Source organism: Talpa occidentalis, unplaced genomic scaffold, assembly GCF_014898055.3.
Source record: "Talpa occidentalis isolate TD23 unplaced genomic scaffold, MPIMG_talOcc4v2.1, whole genome shotgun sequence".
NCBI classification, from domain to species: Eukaryota; Metazoa; Chordata; class Mammalia; order Eulipotyphla; family Talpidae; genus Talpa; species Talpa occidentalis.
The window spans coordinates 16,515,085-16,537,641 of record NW_026555331.1 but is presented as its reverse complement, the minus strand read 5'-3'; the positions used below and the strand labels follow the sequence as shown (position 1 = coordinate 16,537,641).

Genomic DNA, 22,557 nt, shown 5'->3' with positions numbered 1-22,557 from the left:
CTGCTTGCTGTCCCTGTCATATTGCCACTAAGTCACTACTGTAATCTGGGAACCCTTCTTAGTTGGGCTCTAGTTTAGTAGAGATTGTTTTCTGAGGTTCCTTCCAACTCTTAAAAATGTATCATGTTCTCCCAGGTAGAGCTCCAGCTTCCTTGTGGTCATGGCTTTACCCATTCTTTTGGCAGACGTCTCAAGCACCCCCTGTATGTCCAGCACACATTGAGGTACTGACTCATTAACTATGGACTAGATCAACCCCCTGCACTAGACATTAATTCAGAGAATCAGGCAATGAGAACACAAGGCCATGTGGGCTGCACAGCTGCTTAAGCCTGTGGTTGTTATGTGCACAGAGGTCCTAGACTCTGTTTCAGAGAACAGGCAGAAGGGGGTGTCATCCCTAGAGTGGGTTTCAGACTTGGTGTGTATTAGAGTCACTGGAAGGAGTTGTGGGATGCCACCCCAGACCTCTGAGAATTTGCATTTCCATCAAATTTCCAGGTAATGTTGAAGTTGCCTGCCTGGAACCACACTTTGAGAACCACTGTTCTAGTAAAAATCAGGTATTGTGCTAGAAGTCTGGACACAAACATGAACGAAGCATGGGCTTTTGCTTCAGGATGGAGGCCGGGGGAGTCATACTTCAAAAGGGAAATACATCCCCTCCTTAGCCCCCTACAGAATGGCTGGGGTAACTTTGGAAGGGGATTGAAGGATGGACCGATGCCACATGAGTTTTACGTCAGCGAGGGCTAAAGGGCTAGGTTGAAACCCAGTTCTGTCACTCACTACTTTGGTCTTAGTAAACAGCAAGTGCTGGGAATAGCAGAACTCGCAGAAAATATTAGCAATGATTTTGTCTTGAGGGAGAGAGACAGAAAAGACTGTCCAGAATAGTTGGTATTTGTGTGATAACCAAAGGATGATGGGGAACTCGTGAAGTAAATCTGCTGTGGACTTGAATGGGTAGTTCCAGGTGGAAGATGTCACCAGCATGTCAAATAACACATTACTGACCCAGTGCTTTCTGGAAGGTGTGCATATGTTAGAGCCTTATGAATAGAATCAAATATGAAATTCTTTCAGGGAAGCTAGTAATTTCAATGAATCTTCTGGTCAATTCTTTTGTGAAGTTAAAAAGAAAGCAGGTTTCAATGGAAAGTTCATTGAGGACATGGACTTGGGAATTCTGGGTTCAAGTCCCAGCTCTAACTTCTTGTAGCCCTGCAACATAGGAGTTCAAGTATTTGTCATTCTTTCTATTTATAGCAATCCTATGATATAGCTACCATTATTTATTACTACCATTCCTACCATTACCACCCAGGACCACAGACTTGAAGCCCAAAGGGATGATTATTAGATAAAATGCCTAAAGTTACTGACTTGAAAATGCTGACCCAGCAAGTATTTGGTTTCAAGTCTATGGGGTCACATGTTATACGTTGGGGTTTTTACTTTTTGTTGATCTCAAAAATGATGTTTCTATATTTATACAATAATTAGATATGCCTAAAAATTTGTTAAACCTGCAGATTTCTGTGCTCCTTCTCTGGAGATTCCAATTCTGGGTCTGATGTCAGGTTAGGAGTCTATTTTTACCCATGACTCCTACTTCCCATACGAGTATTTTTCTTGGGGAAATTTGAGAAGCACCATTACCTGTCGTAGGGGGTTGAATAGTATCTCCCCCGAATCATGTCTACCTAGGACTTTGGGGCAATTGTACATGGAAATAGGACCTTCATGGATGGAGTTAGTTAAAATTGGCTCAATGGGTTAAAGTGGCTCTAAATCCAATGAGAGGAGAAAATGCAGAGATTCATGTACAGAGAGAGGAAGACCAGGGACGGCAGAGACAGAGATTGGAGATAACGCAGCCAGCTTCAAATCAAGAAACCCCAAGGATTGCTGGAAGTTACCAGAAGCTGTAAGAGGCAAGGCAGGACTCTGCCCTCGATCCTTCAGTGGGAACATGCCCCTCCAGAACTGTGAGAATAAATTTCTGCCATTTTAACACACCCAATTTATGAGTTGTTATTCCAGCCCTAGGAAACTAATGTGCTTGCCATCTGGAAATTCAAGGGAAATAATTATTGTCTTAAATTGACATTTTTATATGAAAAGCTGTAACTGTAGTTGCTTCTTGGAAGGAGAACCAGGTGGCTGGACAGAGTAAGCTACAGGGGTACATTTTTCATGGCGTATCTTTTTGTGCATGTTAAAGCATGTGCATGGACAATAAAAAATATTGAATATATAATTAAATAGTTCATTAAATGTTTAAATGATCCTAGAGCAACATGTTGGTTATTTGCAGCTGGAGTTATCAATCAAAAATGTATTGGTTCCTTGTACTCTACCAGAGAAATAAACAAATCACATCAGGTCATTTATCATGAAGGTTTCATTGAAAGAGTGACTTCCAGGGTCAGTCTGGGGGTCAAGGTGACTTAAGCTACTGATGGGATGAGTAGCATCAGTGTAATGAGAAAAGAAACTGTGAGATGACATGGACACTGTCATCCTGCAAGACACTGAAGATCAGAATCCTCTCTGGCTAGGGTAAGAATGGGGGACTCACATTGGATGCCATTGGATGTCCAGGAAGACCTTCAAAGAAGATGAAATGGCTTGCTTCACATAACACACAAAGTTAAGTATCCAAAGCCAGCAACTGGCCAGCCCATTCAATGTGATGCTTACTGGACACTCACTGTGCACCAGAAATTCAGACCTAATTCAGTTGCCTTCCTGGGCCTGTCCCAGGACTCTGCTAGCAAGTCTATTCCTTGCACCGTTCCTGATTTTCAGAGTATCACAGGAGGAATGATTCCTTGCCGGCTCTATGTCACATGACTTCTGCCAATAGGAGGCCTGGTAGAGAATGGGGGCAGGAAGAACAAAAATCCACAGAACTACCAGCCCTCTCCCCCACCATTTTCCACCTAGTATGGCCTTTCTAGCAGCCGCTGCATCTTCCCCATAGCCCCAGATGGTCAAGCAGGTCCACTTGGGTTCCATTGCTACAGAGCAGCCCTGCACCCTGGATGCTGGCAATACCCTCTCTCTACTCTGCTCCTTTAGCTAAGAAAGGCTGCTAAGCCTCCGTGCTTCATCATCCCCTGTCAGGGTTTTACGAGCATAGCCAATTACCTGCTTTCCATTCTCCATCTAAAATGCCAAGAATAGTCTAATTCCTGGTTGGGCGATGACTGAATGCAGCGTCCACTGGATCCTGACTCCTTGTGCTTGCAGCCATCCTGCCCACCTGGGCCAAGTGGGGTGGGCGTTGCAGGGACACTGAGCCAGCACACACAGTCGGAGCCCTGCATCTGCCGCAACTGGGACCTGCTCGCTCCATTGTCACTGATGAGCTTAGAGTCTTCTGGAAAGACACTGACCTGCCCAAAGCCAGTCCTCTTGACCACCAGCTCTTCTGGCCCTTTAGAACAAGCAACTCTAAGCTGAAGGGATGCGGCTGCAATGAGAACACTGGCCACATGGAAGTAGGAATCTGCTTGGAACACATGATTAAAGTTCCAAGCCTTGCAAGGAGGCCAACAGGGGTCATGGCTCTGATTGCCTTGGCAACGATGACTATGTTGCACTGTGGTCATCATTTGGGGGAGCGGTATTTGTCCTCTGATAAATGATGCCTCATGGTTTTTGCAACCTAATATGCTGATTGAGGCAATAATTATGAAGAGGAATTTTTCCATCTGGGGATCAGGAGTATTTTGGGGGACTTCCAAGGCACCACAAAGATCATAGCTGAAGAAACTCTAAACATCTGTTTGGCTCTGCCTGTGGTAACTTGCAGAGGAGAGGAATGCTGAGTGAGAAAGCTGAGGAGTTCTTCTCTGTCTCTTGGGCCCTTCTATGTTATGCTGTTCCTCATACACTTACTGGCCTATTTTGTCCACACATACATTCACCTGATGATTATTTAGTCAATGCCTTCCCTGAGCCTGTCACTAGGTTCGGCACTGGAGCTAGAATGCTTAGCAGAGGCAAACAAGACCACTGTACTCACAGATATTAGTCAAATAAAAACACAGATAAATGTAAAACTGCCATGTGGTAACAGCTACAAAGGAGTGATGCTTGGAGACTCAAGTTGGGGAAGGTTTGGGTTTTGTGGCCTCGGTGAGGGATTGAGGAGGTAGACAGATTTCAATGAGATATATATTTTTTCTTACATTCTTGTAGCTTCACAGCTTATGCCATACATTAACATATTATTTCATTTTATTTTCATACCAATGCTGCAATGAAAATATTTTCAAAAGAAGCTTGAGAATTATTTTAGTGGAAACTCATTCAAATGAAAATATAAGAAAGGGTAGAGGGACAAGGGAAACTAAGAGAGAAAAGTACCTTCAAGTCTCTTCTTCATTTGTCAAAAGATGGTTGTCTTGTCTTCAAATGCAAGTAATTATAAGCTAGAAAGACAGAAAAAAATGCCACGAAGAAACCCATACATTCCAGCATTTTAACTGTGGCAGAATTTGGTGATGCTATTGTTATGTCTATTTTTGCTGAGTCAAACCGAGGCCAAAGTTCCTTTTGAACAAAGGTGCCATCTTTATCCAGAGGGAATGAGCCATGAATAACAATAACTAAAGACAACCGCAGTAATTGCAATGATGGAGGATGCTTTTCTATGGTTCTTCCTCTGGTACCTTTAGATCTTGCTGTTCCCTTGAATGGCTTCCAATAATAAGGAAGCAATATGATTGCTTTTAGGTTGTATGTTAAAAATGATATGATGTAGAAAGAGAGAGAAAAAAATTTCATTTATTAGGTTCCTGGCTTTATGAGAATCATTGGTGTCTCCCAGTAATATTGTCTTGATTGAACTTTTTAGTACATTTATATAATGACTGTGTTAGTCCTGATAGGATAGGTTTATGCTATTCTATCAATTTATCCTCAAATCTCCGTCATCTAACATAAGCAAAGTTTTTAATATAACAGGCTATATGTCCAAAAGTCACATGGGGTCGGGATCTACTCTACTAGGTCACAAAGAAGCCAGGCTTAAGAACATTCTACCATTTTATAATGCCACCTCCAAGAATACATGTGCTCAGCAGGGCTGTAGCCCAGAAGTGCACATGCCAGTTCTACAAATATTTCATTAGCCAGAATTACTCACCAGTCCTGACATCACTCTAAGAAGGTTTGGAAGTTCAGGGGAACTAATGGACTATTTGGTGAGCAGTAATGTTTCTGCTGTAATAACCAGAACTCTACAAAACTCATCTAGTTTTGCCAGTTCCCCAAACTATATCAAGTCATTGAGTTTCCTGTTAAGCTCTTATTTTGAGTCTTTATAGAGAAAAGGAAGAGAATTAGCATTTCCTGAGGTCTTATTCTGTAGAACAATGGGTGACAGATACTGAAAATTGGCTTACTCAACCTCACTATCTCTTTAGGATGTAGAATGCTATAAAAAAAAAACAAAAAACAAAAAACAAAAAAACTACCTTTCCAGACTCCAATGTAGCTACGATTGTGGAAACATAGTAAGTGCTTCCAGATATATATTTTATATATTCCCGCACTCCTGATGTTGTGACTGCTGCAGTTGGCAATCAAGGCTGTTAGTGTCAAAAGGTAAAGGCAATGAGATCTGGCTTGGAGCTCAGGCCTCCAGTCAGCAGCTTTCTGGGTGATGAGAAGTACATGCAAGGTGGCAGCACCTCTTCCCATTTTCTGACTCCTGGATCACTGCTCGGGTACGGTACATTTTCAAAAATTCCAGTGGTATCTCCTGGTTCCCCACTTTCCCAATTGTATGATGTATTTATTTATTTTTAAAGATATATTTATGCATACAAGAACTGGGGAATAGGCCGGGTGCAGGGGGTGGGAGGATTCACCAGAGACAGAGTGGGGAGCAGAACAGGTGGATCTACTGAAACACACTGCTGAGGGGAGCAGCGGGCGAGACAGGAGAGGTCTGCTGCGCCATGTGGGTAGCTCCCTGGCCAGAGATCAAACTCGAGCTGCAGTGGCTGCAGATAGCTTCATAGTGCTGAGAATTAACTCCTTGCACCACCAGGAAGGCCCAGATTGTATGTTTTATAGAATTCTTTGGGTAATTAATGAGACCCAATGTAAAGTATCCCCCACACACTTTTTTTTTTGTAAGCAACTAATTCCTTACATTAAATTCCCTTCCACTTAAGTTACTTAGACTGGTTTCTATTTCTTTCACTATAAATTGACTGACAACATTTGCTAAATACTATTAGATATGTAAGTTCTTTTAACAATTATTTTCTGAACAGTCTCAGTTGTTGAAATGACTGAACCTGTACTTTTAGGGAGTTTAGGTTTAAGCTAAAGTAACTATAAGCATACATTTGTTTCAAGTCTCCTGTTTCAGGTTTCAATTTCATGTGAGTGAACTATAATAAATTCTATTCTCCCATAATTCAGAGCAAATTTCATGTTCCTGGAAGGCATGCCTTCTTATTCAGTGACCTTATATATATATTCCCTGATAAAATCTACTTTGTCCAAGAAGCGTGATGTATAATGGATGATGGATGGTACCATGGATGCAGCTTCCTACTTCATTTTGTGGGGCATTCAATCTGTTTAGCAATTCTGAGAAGTCATTCTTATAATGTCCATTTTAGAGATGGATTAACTGGGACATAAAGAGGTAACATTAGGTGTTCAGAATCACAAAGAGATGGATGGAAACCTCAGTTCTTCTGATCTCCAAGTGACCATGCGGATTTCTAAGAGAGCAATACTTTGTTAGTTCTCAGCTCCACGAACATTGATTTTTAATGATGGTTTGGTTAATTCACTTAGCTCAATGCTGATATGTACCAAATAGTTCTTCTCTATTAGCATCTGCCTCAGAATGGTATACTTTTACCTTCTGAACGAGTCCGAAAGAGAAGAAACAAAACAGAAAAATCTGCAGAACTAGAAAAAGGAACCAGATTCACGTGACTGGTCACCCATGAGCAATATTGCCATAACTTTGCACAGAGATATAATGATATCTTTGATAGCTTTGATAATGATATCAAAGATAGCTTTGTGAAGCCTGGATAGTTAATGTTACTGAAGTCAACAGGATCCCGGGATTTCTATGGTATCTGCAGAAATATTTTGGTTCAAATTCCTACTCTGGCTCAGGCATGCTTTTCATCTTTCACTCTCCTTCTCTAAATATCTTACAGCTGGCTAGAGAATTCTGCCATCAAGACTTACTGGAATATTTCTATATAACCATATGTGGCCTTGGTAGGATTCTACCCCTTCTTAGTGATTCAAGTCCTGTTTTGATCTTTCCTGGAGAAATTAATCCAAAGATACTATTTCAAATTGACCCAGTTCTTCAAACTGTCAGCTTCTACAGATGCAGTATCAGATAGAAACATAAAATCATGATATGATTTTCATCTACCCAAAAGGCTGTTTTATACATTTTAACTCAATATTTTATCCAGGGTTTTGCAGTACTTAATAAAAATGACCTAAAAAAAATTCTTAACACATCTTCATGACAATGACAGACTCCTTTGGCAATCTTAATAAGGATGGATATTGTTGAAAAACAAAAATGTAAATAGAGATTACATTTGCTGAGTAATACTCTGTCTCCCAGGCACTAGGCAAAGAGCAGTTCATTTAATATATAAACTCTTTTATATAGAAAAAATTAAAAGTCAAGGAAGTAAAGCAAATAAAGTTGCCCAGACAGGGAGTAGGAAAGCTACTAATGGCATTCAGGTTGCGCTGGCCTAAAAATCAATCATTTTACAATGCATCCTGTGAACACAGTGCATCCAGCAAAAATCACTGCCAGAGAGTCTGAAAAAAGAACTCTGAGAATCTAATATTTCGTTTCCAGGTAACATGAGGAAATATTTTCCAATTGCCTGAATATTTAACAATACAGGAAACAAAAACAAATTGCCCGACTTGGCCTTTGCTGGGTGTTTCATAAAAGAGACGGAGGACAGGATTTTGCCCTGGGAGGGGAATCCACAGCACATGACAAGTGAAAGTGTGTCTATAAAGGGAAAGTGAACTCACATTTTAGATGCAAGCACATTAACCTCAAAAGAGATGCTGCCATGTCCAGTTTTGATTCCCACTGGTCAACAGTTACTGCTCAAATGTTCCTGATCCCCTCCTCTCATCTCCTTCGATTTATCTGTTGCCTTTTAATGGATATTTTGCTGTGAAATCAGCATGGTGTGGTGACTGCAGCACCTCACCTGTGCCTTCTCCTGCCCCAGCTTTGTGATCGTGGAAGGGAACCCTCTTCTAGACCTCCTTTCGAGGTGAGCACAATAATTCATCATCAAGGTAGTTTCTTAGCTAAGATGCCCAGTCCGTTTTCTGTTGCTTTGTCCTCTGCAGCTTCCAGCTGGATGGAAATCAAATGTTTTTCTCTGCACCTCCCCAATTGTCACCTTTACAGCCAGCTCGTATCACCATGGATAAAAGAAACCTTGATCAAAACTCTAGATGAGGCATAACACCTTTTATGAAACAGAAACCTATAAATATTGATTTTGGGCCATCCAAGATTTTTTCACTCAACAAGGTCAGGAAATGGAGTGTTTGGGTTAACCGCATTTTTCTTAGCCCTAGTTATCACTTGCCATATAGCTATCAGACTTATTTTCAAAAAGGCAGAAAATAAATACACATTGGTAGCTTTTTCTGAATTGTGCCTCCAGATTCATTCTCTTGCTCTGAGCTGGGATGTGGGACTCTCCAGGAACAAAATGGCATCACTGAGGCTCTGCAGCATTTGACTTCCACTTAGGTGCAGCCAATGGGATGCACTGACAGGAGAGTCTAGGGCTGGAGAAGAGAAAAGCTGGGGGTGTCCACCTACCCCAACCCTACCCACTGTTAGTGTCCCAGGACCCTTGTCCTCCCCAGGCTGCAGCAACTTGCTCCCTTGCTCAGCAGTCCCAGGGGTGGGAGTAATTTCCCTTACTGCTAAGCCCTGAGGGTTTTCTAGATTTCTCATCCACGCTGGGTTCCTCTTCTGCAAACAGCCCCTTCGTCAAACTCTTTAGTTAACCCTTCAAGAGTGACACTGTGTGCTGGCTGGATCCTGGCCCCACACCTGTTCAACTGCCTTTATATTTAATGAGTGATTTCTACTTACTGTTCTAAGAACTGTGGCAAATGCAAGAGAAAAACAGGATATGCTGCTGGCCTCAACCTACTTGAAACCCCAGTTGGGGGCATAAAAACTGTCAAAAGGCAGTTACTAGATGACTCTCAATCTAGGCAATATCCCCAAAGGCCTAAACTCAACTAACCCCACCCTTCACATACACACCCTAGTTGTCCATCCAATTCACCCAGGTCCCGTGGAATAATCCGGGAGCTAGTGATCAGGGGTGTGGTGACCAGACTCCATATTCAGGGAAGACAGAGCAAAATCAGTTCTGGACTCGTTCTTTTTCCTCATCTCTCCAAGCACAGCTTATCATGAACTCTTGCAGAGCCGAGCTCATAAAATCTCTCAAATTCATCTGATTTCTCTTTAGTGCTACTGATTTCTCTTTAGTGCTACTGCTGTCTTCTGCTAGGAGCCTGGATTATTACTCACTGGAATTTTTAATAACCCTTGAACTGCCTCCCCAGCATCCAGTCTTGCCTCCTCCCATCCACACTTTCTGTGAGGCCAGAGGAATCTTTGTTATATCTTTTAACTGCTCGCCACCCCTCCCAGGACAAAGTTCAAACCATAAAATCACTTTACTCTGCTGGCCACAAGCTCTCCAGACTCTTGACACATTCTCATTACAGATGGCTCCAAAGAGACTAAACTTTCGGTTCCTTAACAGAACCCCAGTGGTTCTTGCCTCAGTGCTTAGACTCACTCCGTTTCCATTAACAAACACCCTCTCTGTCCTCCTACTGTAACATTTGACCTGGCTAATTTCTATTTTATATTCAAGTCTCAGCATAGATACCACTTTCTCTGACAATCATTCCCTGTTGCCACCACCTACCCCCTTCTCAAGAAAGAACATCGGATTAGGTGTTTCCCCTGCGATAGGACATAACATCCTTTGCTTCCTTCATCACCTTCTATAACACTGCTCAATAATTACCAGCTTACTTGTGCATCCTGCCTACCTGGGGGGAAGCCATGGCAAGGAGCAAACTCTATAGCTGCTGCAGCCTCAGCATCTAGCAGTGAACATGAGGGATCAAAACTATCTATTTAAAAGCCAACCATTTGAGGAAAGAAATCTCAATGAGGTTAACAGACTGGCAATATCAAAATTCCTATTCTAGAATTACTTAGGAACAAAGGGGTATCTGTCAACAAACTCTGACCCTGTCAGAGGGGCCAAGTAGGACAGCTCAATGTATCTGCTGCTTTCTGTCCCCCTAGTCTATGATCCACTAAGGAAAATAAAATTCCACTCATACATTGAAGGTGGAGAAGCCAGGGTCCTCTTTGGGAACCCTTCTCTTTTTTTCCTACCCAGGGTAGAGAGGGCTGCTGGAAGAGAGGATATCCTCAATATGACATCAGGGGTGTGGTCAGAGACTTCATTATCTCTGATGGAAAATTCTAGGGCAACTTTTTGCAAGTCACTTCATGTACCAAGAGCAAAGGATGAAGACCTAAACATCGAGAATCAACATGAGCAAAAATCTCCCAGCACCCAGATGGTCAAGCTCAACCTTCAAAGTCCTCTTTGAAGAGGGGAAACTGAGATTTTCTTGGAATGGTGCTTAAAGGCACTGGACAGGGCTACAATGAACTCAATTTATTGTGTATTGGCAAAATCATGGGTGTGCATTTGCGGGCCCTCCCCTGAACTCTTTTTCTGAGTTAATCAAAAATAGTTATGTTTCCTTTTTAACTAGCTTACCATTGCCAGGAAAACCTTACTAATTCATCTCCCACTGAATAGAAATGTATGATAATCATGATGCATAGCCAAGTTACCTACGGAGGAAACAGTGTCTTAAAAATAACAAGGGTGTGAAAATGTTCTTTAAGCTCATTAAAATGAACCTTTTGTGCATTTTGTTGCATACAAGGATAATAATTAAGAACAACACAGTGGCTTGGCAATTCACACTCACTTCTTTCCCTTATAACAGCCCAGTAAAATAGGTGTAACCCACAAGGAACTAAGAGGCGAGAGTTTTATATGTGTTGGAAGGACAGACAGCAATGGAGCCAGATACCTGGCTGCAGGATGGAGGAGGAGTTGAAGAAGTTACAACCCAATGAGTCACAGAGAGGATTCCAGCAAGGGGTGAGCCTTTTGGCTCTTCACAATCCACAGGGACCTAGGATTCTCCACAGGGATCTCCAGATAGACGGTTAGCGGGGACACAGGACTAAAAGGCACGCTCCTCAGTGAGATCTGCAAGCTGAGTAGTAGGACTCTCAGAGCGCCAGCAGAAAGGGGCTCTTCTATTTCTTCCTCACCTTCTCATGGAATGCTTCCCCTCTGAGCCACTCCATGCACCCAGAGAAACTTCCAAACATGGATATTTGTAGAAGTGGAAAGGGTCTCTTGGCAGAATTGGCTCACCAAGCACTAGTGCATGAATTCTCACCAATTGATAAGCACCCCCACTACCTCCCACATATAGGTTCCAACTGACTTTGTGTTCTCGCAATTGACTTTGTGAAAAATGAGCAGATGGCAAAGGATCATCAGACATTTAAGGAAAAACTGCAGCAAGGAACAGCCAAATAAACAGAAAAAAAGGCAACTGGAAAAACTAAGAGTACAAACAAACAATGAAACTGATTAATACTCTCCAAGAATTAGGAGAAAAATATGGCAACGATGGGACTAGAACAAAATTCTACTAAAAAGGAACATTCAGAGAACAAAAGGAGTTAAAATAAGACGGGCTAAAGTTAGACAAATGTACTCATGAAAAGTCAAAAAAAATGAAGTAAAAACTGGGATGGCCATAATAGAGCAAGAAACAGGCTCAGAAAATCAATTCAGGAGGTCCAACATCCTTCCAGGAAGGGGTGAGACAGAACAAAGCCAATTACAAGTGATTCCAAAGCTTGTGAAGAGGCTTCCAATTCCTAAAAATTGGTGGTCCACCCAAATCCAGAAATCGTCTACTACAAACTCCTTGATAAGATACAAGTAACTAGTAAAAAAAAAAACTAGTGGGAAAAAAACCACCTCATTTCTGCTTTAATGTGGCACAAAGCTTGCAAGACAGAAAAGGAAAGTCCTAGGTCTAAGGGAGAAAGGGGTTGGAGGACTGAAAAGCAGAGGACTGAGAATTCAAGTGGATAATAAGGCATCTCTGGGGAAAGGAGGCAGAGAGGAGTAATGGCAGGTTGGGGGTTGGGAGTGGTGTGGGCCAATGACTTGGAGTTTGATGCACTATGATTGTTAAGGCCTGTGATCCCTGAATTGGGGATTTGGTACTGAATTTCCTGCACCGAGCCAAAAAATCTCAAAAAGTTAAAAACTCAAGAAGATGTGCTACATATACACCATGGAATATTACTCAGCATTCAAAAAAGATAAACACATGCAATTTGCAGCAACATGGATGGCGCTGGAAGGGATCATGCTCAGCGAAATAAGCCAGAAAGAAAAAGAAAAATACCGGATGGTCTCACTCATAGCAGGAATCTAGAAAACTTAAATAAGGGACCAGGAAAATGAATAACTATAAGAAAGTGAAAATCAAAATCAACAAAAAACTATGAACCAGAGACACTCTATGGGGGTAGAGGGCGGGAGGGGAGGGCTGGGGGTCAAAATAAGGGGGTTGCAATTGTATGGGGAATATAAAAATAAAATTTATTAAAAAAAAAAAAACTCCTATGAATGGATGGTTTACAAAACAATGTGTGCTCAAGAATTTGGGGAGATGACTTGGCAGTTCTCTACTGGGGAAAAAGAAATTCCCCTTGCATCCAGAAATGAGGAATGAGGATGTTTTGATTGGATGCTACACTTATGCTATAGTTATGCTACCAGGAATCAGAGGATGGCCACAGTAAGTAGCCAAATCATCACAATGGTCATACTGGTCACTACTGTTAGCCTCACATTATAGATAAGTGACCTGGGGTTCAGAGAGATCAGGTACTTCACCTAAAGTGAAGGAGCATACGTGGCAGATGAGGGAATAAGCAACAGATCAACCCCTTATTTTTAAATTACAACTCTGGCATTTTTCAATGATATTAGCATCAATTTGGCGTTCAGTTTTGAAATGAGATATGTGTCCACTTACAACAGTAGCATTAACAACTGATTTTAGATTTTTCCCTTTCTTTTCAAAACTGTAAAGTCTCACATGGTCTGCTGGCAGTAGTTTCAGTTATGAGGCCTTCACAATATGAGCAGTTAAGAATGAAGAAAACACAACCAAGGAAATAATGTATTTTGTGAGCCTTTAGCAGGAGAAACAAGGACTTGCTGTGGAAAGAAGAGAGAGGACTCTGATTCATGAGTTTTCATTCTAGAATTCTAGGAGGGGAGTTTTCAATACTAATCCAAGTCTAAAGACACCGTTGAAAACTCCATAGTATATGGGAAAAGGAGGAGATAAGGTTAAACTAGTAAAAAAGAAAATAAGGATTTTTTTTTTTGCTTATAATCAACAAAAGACTATCTATAAAAGTGTAATTCAAGTATTATCAATCATCTAAAACTCCAAATAAGGTGATATGGGAACACCTTCAGGAGTTGGGGTTAGGGAGAGATTTAACTTACTAAACATATAATAAATCCACTGCGTGGTTCCCATCAGGAACAAGACTGTGAACCGAAAGGGTTGATTAGACATAAAAGGACAGAGAAAAACCACGTGGGGGTAACCCTGGCCTATTTATGCACAGCCCCAAGGAGATGGGAGTCTCAGCAAAGCATAAATTAACATAGTGGTCATCTTGGCAAGATCTCCTGATCTGGGAAGGGATAACTTCCAGCTTCCCTGTCTAAAATATGTTTTCTAAGGTTTATGAATATTTCTTGTATTGATTCCACACTCACCAAATGACTTTGTGACAATTTTACTTCTCACACGGCTGGCCTACATGCAGAGAATACATTGCTTGGACTGTTTCAAAAGCTGATACTGCCCGAGGAATTGGTGTTCTGGTATTCTGTGTATATTTACACCTATGTTCCAATACAGCCTATCCACGAGGGGAGGACAGACAGAGACTCCCATGTGAGTGTGTGCTTCTGTTTGACAATTACACTGCCCATCACAAGTGAATCCTGGCTTATTTAGTTAATGTGAGTTCACCTCTTAGAAATATATCATTGATATTCTGTTACTTAATCAGGTGTCTGACCTTCTGTGGCTGGATCTTGGTGCTGGATTACAGTGACATCTTTGAGGAACATAGCCAGGTGTCTTTATAGAATGTAGCAATGTAGTCAGTTGTGCTGACTACAGCTCTTCTGTTTGAGACCACAACAGTACCTTCTGGGAATTCTTCATTTGTACACCATTAAATACACTGTTTTTAAGGAAAGGTTGTGGGCTTTGCTCCATAATTTAACCATGAAGATCTACAGTGAAGTCTGTTACTAATACACACTATGTTGCTTAATGGACTGTACTAGTCTCTGTAAGTTTCCTGAGACTTCCAGATCTGTGCTTTTATTTATTCTCTTATTCTTAAGGTTATGTAGTGGGCAATTAAAAAAAAATTGAAAAGGTAAGAACAGGGCTACCCTAGTGGCACAGGGGTTAAAATCTCAGTACTATCAAGCTATCGCCAGTCACTGCAGCATGAGTTTGATCCCCAGCCAGGGAGCTACCCACATGGTGCAGCAGACCTCTCCTGTCTCACCCGCTGCTCCCCTTAGCAGTGTATTTCAGTAGCTCTGCCTGTTCTGCTCCCTACTCTGTCTTTGGTGAATTCTCTCACCCCCAACCCCGCACCTCTGGCCTATACCCCAGTTCTTGTATAAATAATACCCTAGTTTTTGCATAAATAAATAAAAAATAAAGAAATCTTTAAAGAAAAAGAAAAGGTAAAAACAACAAAAATATACAGGTAAAGAAGAAAGTCATCACTTATTAATATAGCATACACTTTTGAATGCTTGCTTTGCACCCAGCAAAGATCTAGAAAGCTGGAGTATTAAAATGACAACACGGTACTCCAGACCTCAGGGTTCTTATGGTTTTAAGAACATGGCAGGTGTTTAAGAAAAAAAATTGCAAGTCGTGATGGGTGCTAAAATGAATGGATCTATACATAAACACCTGTGCTGTAGAAACACCTGAGCTGAGACTTAAAGGGTAAAGAGGGAGTTGTCAGAATGGGATGGGGAGAAGCTGGACAGTTAGGGGGAGAGCTAAAATGTCATGGGGTTTTCACACAATGTTGAGGAGTTTTGTAATCCATGAAGGTGGCAGGGAGCCATTTTGATCAAATGGGTAAACTTTGAGTGTTTCATCCTCTTTTGGCTACTGGGGCAGGGAGTGCTGGTGTGGGAGAGAAAGGAGTAAACTAGAAGTGAAGAACCCAGTAGGAAATGTACTTAAATAGTCTGAAGGACTGAGAATGTGGGCCTGGACGAGGGCAGTGGCTGGGAAGGTGAAGCGCTGAATGAAAAACAAGAGATATTTAAGAGGCAGATAAAAAAATATGTTGCAATCATTGACAACCAGTCGCAGTGACATATTCTTGTGAATTCAGTGCCTGCTGGGTGACCTTTTTCACAGAAAGAGCAGCAGTTCTGCCTGCTGTTCTATGACTGTTTCTATTTGAGAAATCGAACATTAGAGTTTTTAAGGCAAACTCTAAGTAGTTGTGTGTCACCAACCGAGGGGGATTAGCCCCAAGATGCTGTGGCATTTGTCATCAGCTCTCAGGTTTTAACATGCAAGAGATCATTAACTCTTGGTCCTGGTGCTTACTGTCAAGGCGAACTCTTCTCCTAGTTGCCTGTCAGAAGCAATGAGGCACTGTGATTAAGAAATTGGGCTTGGGGTCAGCCAAGTCTGAGTTTGAATCCACCATTTGCTTCACCTCTCATTTCTGAACTAAGTTTCATTGTCTATAAAATACGGATTAGAATGCCTACTCCCTAGGGTTGCTATTTGAATTAATAAGATACTTGCTTAAATTCACAAAAAGTGGTGGAACTAAAATTCCATTCTGGGTCTAGCTGACTCCAGAGTGCACACTCTCCCTTCTTTCTCTTTCATATTTAATATATGCATTATTTTTTTAATAAATGTTCAAATTCAGCATATGTTTCCCCTTTGACCTAAGAATTATTCAATAGGGAACTCTCAAAAATCCACAAAGAAAGACTTTCTTTGGTTTATCCGCATTACTGATTTCCTAGTTTTTTCCCCCAAAGATTTATTTATTTCTGCATACAAGAGCTGGGGTATAGGTCAGAGGTGCTGAGAGGTTAGAGGAGTCACCTGAGACAGAGTGGGGAGCAGAACAGGCAGATCTACTGAAATACACTGCTGAGGGGAGCAGAGGGTGAGGCAGGTGAGGTCTGCTGCGCCATGTGGGTTACTCCCTGGCTGGGGATTGAACTCATACTGCAGGGCCTCCCGGTGGCACAGCGAGTTGAGCGCTGCACTGTGAAGCTGTCTGAGCCTTTGCAGCGCGGGTTTGATTCCCGGCCAGCCAGGGAGAAACCCATATGGCGCAGCAGACCTCTCCTGCCTCACCCACTGCTCCCCTCAGCAGTGTCTTCGGTCCAATCTGCCTGTTCTGCTCCCCACTTTGTCTCTGGTGAATTCTCTCACCCTCCCATGCCTCTGCCTGTACCCCAGTTCTTGTATAAATAAAAAAAAAAATCTAAAAAAAAATAAAGAAATCAGGAATTTCCTGATTAAAAAAAAAAAAAAAGAACTCATACTGCAGGGGCTGCCCATAGCTACATAGTGCTGAGACTTAACCCCTTGCACCACAAGGGAGGCCCTGATTTCTTAGTTTTATGCCACTACTATCAGAGGATTTTGTTATATTGTTTCTGCGTCATAGAACTTATTGCATTTTCTGGTGACCTAATCTAAGATTAATTTTTTGAATGTTCTATGTGAGTTTGAAAAAAAAAGTGTATTCTTTATTATCAGAGTACCAAGTTTGCCATGCAGCCAATTTCCCTTATTGACTTTGTTGTTTGGATCTTTTACATTTTTATTTATATTTTGTCCCCTTGCCCTGTCTTAGACTGAAAGAAATACGTTAAATGACCTAATATTAGTGTGTTTCTGCAGTTTCTGTTATACAGGCCCCTGTCATGTCCTTTGGTGTGGATGCATAATTGTTGCGTATTCCTCATGAACTCTGGCCACTACCATAAAATTAGACCTGCTTTGACTTGTTTTGTGCTTTTTAGTCTGCATTTTACCATGTCATATATGAAGGTCAAAACCCATGCTTATTCTTATGAGTTTGCATTTGCCTGGAATGCTTAGCCCATTCCTATATCTTTAAAAATAAAAACCTTTGTAAAAAGAAAAAAAAATGATGAGATGCTATTTACCTATCAGTAGGCAAAAAAAAAAAAAGTCACTCTCAGACATTTCTCTTGTATTCAGCAACACTGGATTTTGCAGAGCCCACATTTCTGATCTATACATTCCACTTTGCTGAACATGTAACCAGAATACCATAAGATTTTTCTTTTCTTTTTCTTTTTTTCACATTTTTCCAATGTTTATTGAGTAAACCTTGGTTAATAACATTATATGATGTGTTCATTTACCTTCACCCCAATCTAAAAGAAATATACTACTTTTTCTATTTTATATATTTTTTACATCATTTTTCATTTTTGCACAATGTATGCACTCATAGCAGGAATTTAGAAAACCTAACTAAGGGACCAGGAAAAAGACTAATAATAAAGTAAAAATCAAAATCAACAAGCAACTATAAACCAGAGACATACTACGGGGGGTGGGGGGGAGGGATTAGGGTCAAAATAAGGGGGTGGGGTGGGAATTGTTTGGGGAATATAACCAAGATGAAAATGCACACATTGTGCAAAAAGACTTTTCTTTCTTTCTTTCTTTCTTTCTTTCTTTCTTTCTTTCTTTTTTTTTTTTTTTTTTGTGGGACCCTTGCCAGCGGCCGGGGATCGAACTGGTGCTACAGAGGTTGTGGGCAACCTCACGCAGCCCAGCACTCAACCGCTGTGCCACCAGGGGAGGCCCAAAAAGACTTTTCTTTTTAATTGTCTCCCTCAGCCAGGGTAAAGACTCAGCTCAGCCCTTAAACTTATTAGCAACAGTTTGGATTGGTCTGGACTGAAGCATCCTCCTGGGCCCTTCTATCTTAGCAGGATTCTCACATTCAGTCCTGACCTCTGAGTTCCAACACCCTAGCAAGACAGCTTCCCCCTGCCCACCTGGGAGGCCCTACACTCAGTCATCCATGATGGATGGGAAGAGTATCAATATGAAAGATTAAAACCACATTCTCTGCTACTGGCTGCAAACACATAAAGAAGTTTCCAATATTTGAGCTAAGGTTTGATGCATCCCAAAATATTCTTTCTTTATATAATTTTATTGTTTGATTGAGACAACACTGGTTGATAATATTGTATATGATTTATTGTAAAATATTATTTAAGATATAAATAAGTACAAGAAAAGTTAGAGCATTAAAAGCCCACAGCTGGAATGAACCCTAAAAATCATCTACTTGAACTCTCTCCCCAATACATTAATCACTTCTAAAAGATTCTATGTTTTCTGATCTCTTTATATGTTTCTGATACTGGCAAACTGATGCCACCATCCATTCTAGAGGGATGAATTTGAAGTCCAGTTACATGTTAGTTTAAGGTGTTGGAGCTTCTAGAGGTACTGAGCCTGTTTTTTAAACTGTAGAATGAGGAAAATGTGAGAAACTCAGAAGGCTTTTAAGAGGACTAAGAACATTACAAGTTCAAGGACTAGGCAGGAAAAGTGGAGAACTAGGCAGGTAATTTGCTGGATCCCTTGAAGGTAAAGCAGTAAAAATGACAGGAGAGTTCCCTTTCTTGTCAAAGGAGAAGCCTCTACTAGGTTCCTGCAGCTTGGAGTCCTGCCTGCAACACCACGGGGCTAATAAATCATCACATCTTCCCATTTTTCTAAAAAAGCAGAAATCTGGCTTTTTAATAGAAAATTTCCCAATTATTCAATGGGCAATGAATTCAGATTTCTTTAAAATACTGGATAGACCATTTAGGAAACATATACATGGGCTGATTACACCTGTGAGCTGCCACTTTGCATTCACCAGTCTGGGGCAATTAGCATAATGCCTCACACTAGATAGGCACTTGATAAATTATGAATTCATCAGATTGGAAACCTTAGACATCAGATTCTTGGAAAAAAGACTCATTTGATAGGATAGGGAAGTGGAAACTCAGAGTAACCAGGACATCACCTGTGGGCCCAGAAAATCGGCAGAAACAGAGGTGGAGGAAACTGAGCAGAGAGGAGGGGCTCCTGAAGGAATTCTGCCTTCTGCCCCATCCGCCTGCCCCGACACATCATTTGTAATACTCTCTGGGTCTCCGTGCATGTCCCTGTGCAGATATAACTGACCTAGGAGGGGTGAGGAGCTGGCTGGAATCAGAAGGGCTGCAGCAGCTCCTTAGAGTGAGCTTACTGGGAAGAGAACAAAAAAGTACTGAGCTGGAGCCAAAGAGACAACTTTCTCCTGGCCTCTATTCCCTTTGGCTTTTCCCCATCAGCTACTCTGAGCCCAGCCAAATCCTTCCTGCTGGGGTGGGTTGCAGCTGTCCCACACATGTTATGAATAAACGCCAGTAGAGTTGCTCCTATTTTTAGCATTTTAATGTGGATGCAAAGGTCACTAAGATTCCCCATTTGCTGGCTCAATTACTTTCTCTCTTCTCTGCATAGCTCTTATTTTCCTTCAAGATGTATGTTGTTTTCGGCTCAGATAGGCTAATAAGATATTTTGGGGATGAGGGACCCCAAATATTTACTCCTCCTGGCTGGTTGTCTTAGTACTGGGTGATGTATATCCTGTGTCATGTGAACTCATGCGCAGACTTTGGAAAAGTACACAGCAGCCTTGGGCCAAAGTCACTCCTTTTTGCCCTCTTGAGTATAACGAGAGGCTCGAGCAGAAAACAGTGCTAAGGACCCCTCCTCAAGCCCTCTAAGTGCGCAGCTGAACGACAGAGGGCCAGAGAGGTGGGCTTGCTTACTGCTATTGTGTTAATAATCTGCATCTTATATTTATGCTAAGAATTTCACACTGATTTCCTCACTTAAATCTCACAATCCAGGGCCTCCCTGGTGGCTCAGGGTTGAGCGCTGGGTTGCGAAGCTGCCTGCAGCCTCTGAGGCGCCGGTTCGATCCCCGGCTGCTCCCCGGCCACCAGAGGAGGGTCCCATATGGCGCGCAGACCTCTCCTGCCGCCCGCTGCTCCCCTCAGCAGTGTACTTCGGTCCTTCTGCCTGCTCTGGCTCTGGTGAATTCTCTCACCTCCCGCGCTTCTGACTGTACCCAGTGCTTGTATAAATAAATAAATCTTAAAAAAAAAAAATCTCACAACCCAATGAGGGATCAATAAATTCGATTATTTCCATCTCACAGGTGACAAAACAAAGGTTCAGTGGTTTGAGAAACTTGCCCGCAAGTCACATACCCCGACAATGACAGGCCCAACAAGCTGATTCTAATTCATCAGCCATGACCAGAACCTGCGCTCAGGATACAGCTAGTTCATGAGCGTGAAAGAGAGAAAGAAGGATGGAAGAGGACAGCCAGGAGTTGTCTGGCTTGCACAGCCCCCTTTTAATCTCCTCAGAGGCCACAGAGTTGCTGGGGTGTTGAGGAGAGCTCTGGTTCTCTTTACCTGTTCTCAGGGTCAGCCAAGGCCATACTCCGAGTGACGTAGCACATCTTGAGGGGGATGCTTTTCCGGTCTCTATGGAACGAGAAGGACTGCGAGGACGGAGGGTCTGAGCAGCCGCCCCCTAACCGAGGGGACTCAGGAGGAGGCGTTTCCCACCCAATCTCGGATACTGGGGAGCCTTTCTTCACATAGGGTGTGGCTTCTCGCATGTACTTCACTGCATGGAAAAGACAACAGTAAACACTTTTAAGTATAACTGGGCTGAATTTCTGGAAAGTCTGTCTGCTGTTTTAAAAAACTCTTAAGTTGGTTCTGAATTTCTCTTCCTCTGAAAATATTCTGTTATTTAAATTATATACCAAAGTGACTTTTAGAACTAGACATTGTAATGACCTGAACTTGAGAATTATTTTCAGCAGTTTTCAACTATGACAACTTTTTTCTGATTATATGTTGCTTTCTGGGAAAGGTGCTGAAAAACAAGTGGGTAAAGATAAATGAGAAAGCTTAACTGCAGCTGAAAAATACAATTATTCAATATGGATGTATAGAATCTAGAAGTCACATTATATATTACAGCATTTTTTTGGTTGTTGTTGAGAAGAAAGGCTTTTCAATTTAACAATAATAAAAACATATATGCAAAGAAATACATAAGAAGAACATTTATTCTGTAATGGCAAAATCTATAATGACAGAAACATTATTTATAGATCTAAAATCAGGAGCAAATTAAAGTCTGCTAAAAAGAGGGCAAATTAAATAAATTGTAAAACATCTATACAGTCATTTAGAAAAGTCATAAAAATTCTAAAATGACACAGATATAGATATGTGACATAGAAATAGCTATAAAATCTATTAATTAAAAAAGAGAAGTACATATACTATAATCTTTATACATAAAATCATAAATATATATACACTTATATATCAACAACTATTTATGCATAGAAGCACAAAATGCTAACAATAGTTAGTTCTGGAGAGTGTAAATAAGAGTCATGATGAAGAAACAGACCTTTACTATTCATTTATTAACCTTTCATATTATGCATATACATATGAGTAGCTGCATGCATAGATTGCTTTTCCAAAATTAAAAAAAACGTAGTTTAAGAGCTAAGTAGAACAGACTGAAATTCTCTTGGATATATTTACCTTGATCTTAAGAAATTATTTGCCTACTCTGATTTGAGCATTTGGTTCTTCAACAACTTTTGAGTTGGCAGAGCAGCTAGTCTTGGAACATACAATAAAAACTCATATCCACCCTTCTCTCTGTCACCCTTTCAGTTGGCTCTGTGCTGTTTGTGTGTATGGGGATGGGGTAGAATTTGACTAAATTTCTATGGATATTTGTATTATATATATTTTTAAACATCAACTTTTCTTAAAAAAAGATTTATTTATTTTTGCACACAAGAGCTGGGGTACAGGCCAGAGATGTAAGGGGTGAGAGGATTCACCAGAGACAGAGTGGGGAGCAGAACAGGCAGACTGACTGAAGTACACTGCTGAGGGGAGCAGTGGATGAGTCAGGAGAGGTCTGTTGCACCATGTGGGTAGCTCCCCGGCTGGGGGTCAAACTCGTGCTGCAGAGGCCGCGGACAGCTTCATAGGTTGCGTCTTAACCCCTTGTGCCACCAGGGAGGCCCAATATTTGTATTATAAATGGCAGTTGACTGGAATGAGTTCAGGCTAG

At 41.4% G+C, this 22,557-nt stretch overlaps 1 protein-coding gene across 1 annotated transcript in view; it reads right to left on the bottom strand.

Moving 5' to 3' along the window:
• Positions 1-22,557, bottom strand: part of SNTB1 (syntrophin beta 1) — a 208,622-nt gene that overhangs the window by 89,586 nt on the left and 96,479 nt on the right. The window contains exon 2 of the mRNA XM_037502188.2: positions 20,853-21,069. Coding sequence (XP_037358085.1) covers positions 20,853-21,069 — 217 coding nt within the window. The remainder of the gene's footprint in view (positions 1-20,852; positions 21,070-22,557) is intronic.